The sequence below is a fragment of the Condylura cristata genome, unplaced genomic scaffold (genome assembly GCF_000260355.1).
Source record: "Condylura cristata isolate star-nosed mole 26May11 unplaced genomic scaffold, ConCri1.0 scaffold00004, whole genome shotgun sequence".
In the NCBI taxonomy this organism is placed as follows: Eukaryota; Metazoa; Chordata; class Mammalia; order Eulipotyphla; family Talpidae; genus Condylura; species Condylura cristata.
In genome coordinates this window covers 64,335,571-64,346,130 of record NW_004567105.1, presented here as the reverse complement: position 1 = coordinate 64,346,130, position 10,560 = coordinate 64,335,571, and the positions used below count along the sequence as shown (strand labels likewise).

At 33.3% G+C, this 10,560-nt stretch overlaps 1 protein-coding gene across 1 annotated transcript in view; it reads left to right on the top strand.

Annotated features, from left to right (window-relative positions):
• Positions 1–10,560, top strand: part of TOPAZ1 (testis and ovary specific PAZ domain containing 1) — a 38,167-nt gene that overhangs the window by 8,427 nt on the left and 19,180 nt on the right. Inside the window, exons 6-11 of the mRNA XM_004676261.2 lie at positions 1,042–1,106; positions 3,391–3,530; positions 5,119–5,204; positions 5,839–5,964; positions 7,338–7,401; positions 10,356–10,507. Of these exons, the coding sequence (XP_004676318.1) occupies positions 1,042–1,106; positions 3,391–3,530; positions 5,119–5,204; positions 5,839–5,964; positions 7,338–7,401; positions 10,356–10,507 (633 nt within the window). The remainder of the gene's footprint in view (positions 1–1,041; positions 1,107–3,390; positions 3,531–5,118; positions 5,205–5,838; positions 5,965–7,337; positions 7,402–10,355; positions 10,508–10,560) is intronic.

The following is a 10,560-nucleotide window of genomic DNA, read 5'->3' as shown; positions in this document are numbered from 1 at the left end:
TTGCCAACCACTGCAGCACGAGTTCGATCCCCGACCAGGGAGCTGACCCCCATGGCCCAGCAGACCGCTCCTGTCTCGCCCGCTGCCTCTCAGCAGTGTGTTCAGCAGATCCTCCTGTTGTGCTCCTTACTCTGTCTCTGGTGAATTTGCTTATCCCCTGTACCTCTGGCCTCTACCCCAGCTCTTGTATGCATAAATAAATAAAATAAATCTTTTTTTTTAAAAAAAGGTATTAAGATGTACTGTAAATCTAAAATGGTTTTGTCTGTTCTTACCCAACATTGCTTTAAACTTACAGTTTTCCAAATGCTTAAATTAATTTGGTGGGAATTAACATCTTTACCCTTGATATCTCATCTAAGAACATAGTATTTCTTTTTGTTTGTTAAATTTAATGCTTCTCAGTTGATTTTTTTGAAGTTTTATAAAGTTCTATAACATACACAGTATATACCACTACTATAAAATATTATATACTTTAAAAACTAGAATGCTGTAATGTAAGATATTAAATGGTATCTGATTGCTTAAGTAATGAGTGATTTGAGGGTTTGTTGTTGGTACCCATTTTTTCCCCAAAAATTTAATATTTAAGCATATATAACTGCTATAATTAGAAAATCATAATTCCAAAGTGTCATACACTAAGTATAATGTTTTAAATGCATATAAATACTTCTAATGAAAAATAATTTATGTTCATAAATAATCACCTAAAAATGAAGCTCACTCAAAGCTTTTTTTCTAAATTAAAAAAATCTTAACTTTCATTGCCCATAATAATTTGAAATGATGGTCTGTATAATTAAAGGTGACATCAAAAGTTAGGAAAATGTAATGGTTTACATTTTCTCCTAAACAGTGGAAGTTTTTCAGTCAATATTCAGTATTTTAAATAATGTAGAATAGAATCTTTTTCCAGGTTGATCATAAGCTCGTTGTTTAATATCTAATACATTCTAATAGATCTGATAAACTTCATTGTTTCATATGAAATACAGAGATAGTCATTTGTATTTCTTATCTATAATCTCTTCACAGTGTAGCTTTCCAGACAAGGTGATTATTAAAGAAGAAAAAGAAAATGTTTATGAAGCTTGCAAAAGGTCTGTAACATAGTTTTCAATTTCATAGCTTCAAAATAGTCATTCATACAAATGAGTGGTTTTTATTATCTACTGTATATGCATGGTGCCACATGCTGTAGTTGTAAATGGCTATATGTAGTGTTCATGTGTATCCAGATGTGAGGGATATTGTAAGTTACTTTAAAGTAGTCACTGTTTTTTGGACCATTAAAATTTTTGAGGAATAATGGGCCCTCCCTGGTGGCGCAGCGGGTTAAAGCACAGCACTGAGAATCTGAAGCCGCTTCCGCATGAGTTCGATTCCCGCCTGCCCCGGAGGTGACCACATGGCGTGGCAGACCTCTCCTGACCCGCCCGCTGCTCCCCTCAGCAGTGTACTTCATGGATCTGCCTGTTCTGCTCCCCACTGTCTCTGGTGAAGCCTCTCACCCTCCGCATCTCTGGCCTGTACCCCAGTTCTGTATGAATAAATAAATCTTTAAAAAAAAAAATTTTTGAGGAATAAGAAATAGTGATAAAACAAAAAAAAGAACATGGGGAGTTTTGTGAGGGTAAAAGTGACTGAAAGCAAGTGAACATTGCAGTTTTCTTGCTATCATCAGTGCAGTGATTAGTACTGAGACTTAGAGTGCACTCACTAGAATGTATGTCAATACCAAATTTGGAGGACATCTTGGGGATTTTCTAATCCATTCTCCACCCACACTTTGATGTTAAAGCAAGGCATACTCAGGTCAGGTAACAAATACTTCAATCTTTAACATTAAGGCAGTGGCTTCAAAGTGATCCCTGGAACAGCAGAACTGTGAGGGAACTTAACAGAAATGCAAATTATCAGGTCCTACCGGCAGCCTGCTGGAGGTAGGGCCCAAGTCTGTATTTCAGCAGGAACACCAGTTAATCCTGATAACATGCTCAAATTTGAGAACCGCTGCAGTGAGGAAAAACTAAGAAAGAAATAGATTGGCACAGAAACCCCATATGATTTATAACTATTTGGTGATCTAAAAGAAAAAGTGGCAAGGGTTAACTTTTCTATAGAAAATATTTTGTTTATAATGATAATGATGAACAGCTATATACCAGAGACATTTTGTGGGGGTGGAGCGGGGAATGGGATCAAAAACAATGAGAGGAGGGAAATGCACTGGACTATGGTGAGGGCACATAGGTGATCTGGTGATGGGAAACCCAAGGGAATTGCAACCGAGATGGAAATATGCACAGAAACATGTAAAAATAAATGATTATAAAATGAAAAAAATATTTTTTGTTTATAAGCCAGTCATTATAGCCTGCAGAGTTTTATCATCATCACCATGGGTTTACAATGGTGACCAGAAGTGTGACTTTGCATAAGTCACTACATTATCTTGGACTTCTCTCATTCAACCAAAAATAAAAGAATTTTACTAGATAATGTCTTACATATATAAAATTCTATAAATTCTGATCCTTTTATGTTACTTTTTGTGTTTTTTACTTTTATGTTTCATTTTATATTTAGATAGCGGTAGTTGTGTTGATTGCACATGTCAGTGATACCCTAAGTTGGGGAGAATTGTGAATATGGTATGTGTGTGATTTTTAAACTCCATCACTGCCACTAAGTTTCATCTGTTGAAGTGTGAGCTCCTCACTTAATTATTTTACTCTCCAGGAACCCAACTGAAGAAGCTTATTAGAATTGTTTTTAAAGTAAAATAGTATCTGGATGAAGGTGTCTTTTCCCTATAAGCTAAATTTATTTACATCTGAAATATTTCCCACCCTCTCTCTTATTTATTTTTTCTAGGTAAGTGCCACATCAAATTTTACTGAAATCAGTTATATAGGATCTTACATACTAGAATATAATCAAGGCTGTTTAACATCAGCACCTAGAGCAATAAATACATTTATTAGACTGTCTGTCCAAAGGAAGTGCCAAGTACACGTATAAGTTTATTATATATCTTGTCATGAGGCATATTGTTCATTTTTTCCATTGTGCTGCCCACAGAATAACTATATTATTTTTCCTGTATTAGGATGCCCCTCATTTGCCATAATAAAAAGATTTTGCTCTAGTTGTAACACTATCCCCACCCCCTTTTGCCTTTTCCCTACCCGTTTGCCATGTTTTGGTTTTCTACTTACAAGACAGGTACAACCTACTGAAAATCCTCAAGAGTCTTAGCGTGATAATAGTACACAATATAGTATATATCATGTAGCACTCCTTGTCTTCTTACTTATTCTCATTGCTTTAATGTTTTCAGAATAAATTTAAATTCTAATTTTGTTTTTTTTGCTTACACAGCAAAGATTCAAAAAATGCAGAGGTTATGGTTGGTGACTGTCAGTTAGCAGCACTGGGGTCCAAACCTCTGTGCTTATCAGTGCCACCATTGAATCTAAGTGCTCATCAAGAAGACGCACTACTGAAGCCTTGGATGAATGGTACTGTTAATAACTTCTGTGCTTGTTAACAGTATAAAAGTGTCATAAGGGTATTTTTCACCGAAAACAAAAATGGTAAAGAAGTTAGAAACAACCATAAAATACTCACATTAGAAGGTTTCTGCCTTTACTTAGTACTTTTATAGAACAATTTCTATTTATGTGATGGTGGTAGTATAAGTAAATTAGGTTATCTCTAAAATAATTCAATTTTAATTGAGAATTTTAGAATTAATTTTTTTATCATAATGCTTTAAGCAAAATAGATTGAAGAGTGAATTTAGAAATAGTAAAATTCCTTTGTGCAGCTCACAACTAATGCCTCTGTACCTTCGCATAACTGACTTTGTGCTCTCTGGTGTGAAGGACTGGGGCAGCAAGCCCAATGATGTTCACATGGTTTATCTTTAAAAGCCTCAGAGCTTCTGTAATGAAAATTAGTTTAAATTATGCAGCAAAAGCTTCAGCTTGTTCTAAATTATATTTAGATACTGCCAAAGTGAAAAATGAAATCATTTTTCAAAAAATTTGTTTCAAACATTTTTTTAGAACTTTTCGGTATCCTAATTATCATTTTAGAAGATTGACATTATTAATCTAGTTTGAGGTACCCAAAAAGAGAAGGGAAAGGATGAAAAGGGAGGGAAAGACACAATGGACTCTGATTACAGCTACCAGAGGGGAATGTGGCAGGGTGGGAGCAAAGAGAAGGAAGTCCAGTCCAGGATTACTGGGGCTTTGGTGGTGTGTGTGGCAAAATAATATATTGGTAGATGTGTAAATCTATACCTCTGAAATACAGACTGTGTTGTAGATCAACATTACATCAAGAAATATAACTTTTTTAAAAAGTAAAAATTGACATTAAAGGATATTGTTCTATCAGACATCTATGATGTCTGGTATAATACTCAACTCATCCTGCCATAATAAAATGCCAGACTTATGATTTAATAGAAATTTATTTCACACAGTTCTGGAGACTGCAAGTCCAAGATTAAGGTTCTGGCATGGTTCAGTTTCTGGTTCCCTTTCTAACCTTCAAATGTTGGATTCTCACTAAGCCCTTACATGGCCTTCCGTTGGTTTGTGCGTGTGGAGGCATCATGCTCTCTGATATCTCTTACAACACTTACCCTTCGGATCAGGACTTCACTCTTATGACTCCATTTAACCATCATTCTGTAAAGGGCCCTATCTCCAAATACAGTCATATAGTGGGTTCAGTATATGAATTGGAGGGGGAAAGGACAGTTCAGTTCATGGTCCTAAAAAGTTTATTAGTTTTCTAATATTTATCTCTTTAACTTAGACATTTGTATGCAGTATTGAGGGCTGTTATGTCAATGTTTAGAGAAAGTATCTTCAGCTTACAGTAAATTTGTAAATTTATTTAAATTGAGGTCTAGAAATACTTAAGGAATACATAAGATATAAATCATTCTATTTCACAGAACAGTGCTTCTGTGAATAGAGCATGAATGCTCCAAAGTAAAACTTTAAAGCAGATAGTTGTGGTCATCGGTTTCACTGTTATAAAGGCAGAGTTATAACTGACTGGTGTGTAATGCCCTTTTTAATCTTTCAGATTTCAGATTTCCAGGAAAACATTCTGTCCTCAAGCTGCAAAATCCTGAAACTTGTGAAATATTTAAGAGGGAAAAAACTGTAGGGGTGAGTTCCCCATTTAAAACAAACAAAAAGTCTTATAAAGCACATATTATCCCAATTGACTACCCCAATATTTTAGGCAGTTCTAGACATTACACAGATTTTGATTGGAGATTGATGGTTAGAGACAGAAAATGAGCAGTGACTCAGAGGTATGCACATCAAGATTATAAGCAGAACCGGGGGAGGAGGGCAGATAAGCCAAAGCAGAAAATACAGGGTTAATGGCGCCAGGTCATGAAAGAGAAAGTTAAAGATATAAAGCAGCTTATAGAAAATTTTTCTGTAAAAATCTTTCACTGCCTAAGCCTATTGCTGTTTACCAGAAAAGCTAAGGAAAATTTGGTTCTAATAAATGCATCCACAGTGCATATTAATCACATTATCTTTGCAGAAGTAAAGAGAGGTATATGAGGAGGAAGGAGGAATAAGCTTTTAAAAACATGTAAAATATAGTAGCCTCAGAATATTTTGCAATAATAATTACAATTGAGACAAATCACTTTTCTTGCATTGTCTAGATTTTTATTTAAACTAAGCAAGAAATTTATTTATGGTTGCTTCAAATGTTTCCTTACTTGATTTTAATAAGTTTTTTTACAGTTAACGCAGAAAGGAAATTTGTTTAATTTTCTAGGTGTTCCAAAAGCCACTAGGGTTGATGATACCCCATAGGTACTGCAAATTTCATTTTAATACATTACGTGGCTGTGAGAGATCACAATGCAAATTTACTCATGTGCCTGAACAAGGGGATGAAAAGGTAAAAAATGAATTTGAAGAGATTTCTTTAATAGTGCATCAGTCATACATTGTTCGTTAGATTTGTATTGACTCCTAGTAAAAGATGAGCTTTGCCTGGTTTTGCACTTTATACATATTGAATCACACAATCTGTAACTCTGTGCACGTTTTGCTCAATATTTTTCAGATCCATCAGTATTTTTAATTTAATTGTACACTTTCTTTCTGTTGTTTAACATTGAGTATTCCATTGTGTAGCTCTATCAAATAATTTGTTGATAAAATGTGGGTAGTTTCCCAATTTGGCAGTGTTCTTTTTCAACTTTTGGTTAATATATACACATTCTTAAAACTGGAATGATAGGGTTATAGGGCCTACATATGTTTAACTTTAATAGGTATTGCCAGATTTCCAAAGTGGTTTACTAAATGACACTTTCACCAGAAATGTCAGAATTCTGGTTGCTTTCTGTCCCCCCAGCTCTTAGTATGGTCAGCCTTTATTTTAAACCACTCACACTGGTGCATGGGGAGTGGTGCCTTCCCCGATGACTGATGAGTTGAGCTTCTTTATATTCTTGATATTTGGATAACCCCATTCTTGAAAATATCTTTAAATTAACCTATACTATATAGGATTATCTTTCTTGTCCATATATTGTACATATAAGTTCTTTTTTCGATACATATATAAATACGTATATGAATATATTGCAAGTCCCTTATACTACTTTATAAGTTGATTTTTCTGTCTTTTGTACTTAGTAAATAATTTTTATATGGTCCAATTTTATGAACTTTTTTTGCATGATAATTTATTTATCTGTTATGGAAATCTTTGTCTAAAAGTTTTATCTTTGCCTTTTAGAACTATAAGTCATTTTGAATTGAATTTTGTTTATGATGTAAGGAAGCCAAGGTACATATTTTTTCTTAGCACCATTTACTAAAAAAAAATCATTACTGAACTACATTGTCACCATGTCATCAGTTAGCTTGTTATATGTGAATGATGTTATTTCTAGACTGTTTTAATCCATTGGTCGCGATATTTATCAATGTACCGGGACTTGGTTATTTTCAAATGATCTAAATAAGGTTTTTTGTAGCAATTGTTATTAAAAAATATAATTTATTATCATACTGTTCAAGGATTTCCTCCCTTCCTAGATTGTTAGTCTTGACTGTTTTCTTATTTCCTTGACAGAGTTTCTCTAAATAAGATTTTATAATGAATTCAGTATGCATTTCACATATAACCAAGTATCAACTTTATTCCATTGCTCTAAGTTTACTTGGAAAAAAAATAGAATAAGCAAAAACATGCAATTGAAATTTGTGTGGCTTATATTAAATATAAAAAGGTAATTTTACATTTCATTACCTTTACAGGTTTGCATGGATGTGCTTAAGAAATATATAGGTATGAATGAACTATGTTTGCTACAACGTGCAGGTATGAGACAATGGAGCGGTTACTATAAATTAATGTTTCAAACAATGTGCTGTTGGGTCTTATAGTTTGAAAGTAAACTCAGTACTTTTAATACTGTGGCTCTGTTGATTTAGAAAGGGTTAAAAATACATGTAACATTTGGGTTAATAAAATTTAATCCATCTAGCACTACAATTTCCTTACAGACTAACATTTCCATGACTCAGAAATTTTATTTATAGTTGTTGGAGGGGGAAATGTTAATCAGCTTAAAATTCTTACGAAGGAGTCATTCAGAAACTTCCCTACTTTATCCTTTTTTACATTTATCCCTTCTAATGTACCCATTCATACTGTTATCTAAAAATTCCTGGCAACAGCCTATAAGAATTTTTTTTAAAGAGCATAAACAAAAAGAAAATAACAAAAAAAGCAAATCTTAGCAAGAATGAGACTCTGAACTCGAGTTACATTAGATTCAAATGCCCAGTTTTCAACAAAAAGTCACAATATTACATAGAAACAAGTGTGGCCCTTTGAAAAAAGAAATCAACAAAAACTGCCCTGTAAAAGGCCTGATAGCAAATGTTTTAGACATGAACTTTAAAACATCTTCCTTTTTTAAATTTTGTATTGAGGTAATATTCATTTGTTATTGTTTGTTTTTTCAAAGAATAGGATCCCCCATTCCAGTGATGTTACCAGAGCACTCCAGTCTACCAAAGCACCCATAGTCCATTAACCATTCATTTTGTGCTCATCCCTCCTTTTCCCTTCCCTCTTTGAATGCCTGACGATTATTTGTCTTTCTCCTGACTTACTTCACTTGGTATAATCTTTTCCAGCTTCATCCATGACAGTACAAATGGCATGAATTTATCTTTTATGACTGCTGAGTAGTATTCCATTGTGTATATATACCACATATTCTTGACTCACTTATCTGATTTTAGGAAGTAGGCTGTAAAACATCTTTAAAATGTTTCAAGAACTAGGTAAGATGTGGAGAAAGTCCAATAAAACAATGTCTACACAAAATAGAAGTATCAATAGAAAAAAAAAACTAAAAAGAAACACAAAAATTGAGGTGCTGAAAGTACAATAATTGAAATGAACAGCTCATTAACAAGATTCAAAGACAGATTTGAACAGGCAAAAGAATCAGCAAACTTGAAGATAAAACAATGGAAATTTTCATGTTGAAGAACAAAGAAAATAGAGTTTACATAGCCTGCAGATCTTTTGGGATACCAACAAGCACAGCAGTATGCATACTGGAGAGTCCCAGAATGAAAAGAGAAAGGGGAAAAGAGAATATTTGAACAAATAATGCCTAAAAACTTACCAAATTTGGTGTCATGAATATAAATACTAAAAAACTCAGTAAACTCAAGTAAGATTAATACAAAGAAACCCACTGTGACATGTACTTTTAAAGACCAAGAGAATCTTGAAAGCAGCAAGAGAAAACCACATCATATACAAAGGATCCTTAATACAACAAATTGTTCTTCAAAAACTTTGTAGACCAGAAGCAAGTATCCTCAAAATGCTAAAAAAATATATTCGTGAACCAAGAACCTAGCAAAACTATCCTAGAAAAATGAAGGAGAAATTAAGACATTTTCAGATAAAAGCTAAGGCATTCATTTCCACTGACCTGCACTGCAAGAGATACTCAAAGGAATCCTGCAAGGTGAAATGGAAGAAACTAAGTAGTAACTGGAAGTCTAGGAAAAATAATAGTCTCAATAAAAGGAAATACTTGGGCAATTATAAAAGCTAGTATTGTTAATAGTGGTTTGTAAGTGCACTTTCATTTACTTTTTTTATTAAAGTGTAAAATACTCCATGACACACAGGAGGGTTGCCTTTCAGTTGGTGGACTATTTAAACAGTGGCTAACAGATTCTTTCCAACAATGCCTTCATTTTAAACATCTGTAGATCCAGAGTCACTAGTAAGTGATAGTCGCAGGTATTCTGATTTTCCCATGTTATCAGTTAATTTGCTTCTTAGATAAGCAACTATTTAGGTACTGCAAAGTGGGTATCAGAAGAATTTACCTGTAAGTGCTCAGTAAAAACAAAGGTGTTATATAAAGGAGCTTTAAATAAAGCTGAATATTATACTATATTAAAGTTGCTCAAAGTTATTTTAACTTTAATGTTAATTTTTCTATTATACTATTGAAGTTTATCAGTAGCTGTTAATTTTCCCAAAATACACTAAGTAATTTTTGGTAGAAATAATGCAATGGTGAAACCCAAAGTAAGTTTCACATAAGTTAATTTCAGCTAAAGTGTACAGATACTGACATGGGAAAATAATGAAGTGATTCTAATAAAATAATCTTAGTAAAGTTAATGGGGGGAATTTGGAAATAGTTTTAGTGTAGAAGAGAATACAGATTAAGGATTTGAATCAACACTAAGAAACCACTTTTTCAAAAGAAATTAATCCTATAATTTTTGTAGAATGTTTATAACCATAAATTAGAATAGAAAATATCCCAGGCATCATGTTGGCGGTATTTAAAAAGGAAGAGGTAAGTGTCAAATTAGTCTGCATCCATCCCCAAGTTGTACTGTTTCTCACACTTGATCGGGCCCACTGGTTGAAGACTCCTGGAGTTCATATTAACTCTTTAGGACCTTTTGATGTAGGTAGCATTTTAGAACTATTTTTTGTGGAAATGACTCCTTGTCTAGTGCCTATGTGCCTGATTGATCTCAGCTGTTGTTGTCACTAACTTTTCTTTTAATTTCTTTTCATTATATATTTCTAATAGGGGAAATGTACCTTGCAAGAAAATGAATTTTTACTGTTCAGTTATTTTTTATTAAGCTCATTACTATTCTTTACAACACGATTCTACTACTACTCTATCAATTCTACATAGAAAAATTGTCTAACTTAGGAAAGGGTTATCTTAAAAACAACAAGTGACCTTAATATATTTTTTCCTTTTTCAGTAAATATGTTTATGGATTATTACAGAAAATTTCCTCCAGGTGTACACTTTGATATCCACGTATTCAATGACTTTCTAAGTTCTTTACTCAAGCATTGTTTACTGAAGGAAGTGTTCCAGATAGTGAATCTCAGCATAATGGTTAAAATGCTGGTAAGTCACATGAAAAATATTTCCCATTACTTTACTTTTTTATTAAATTTCTT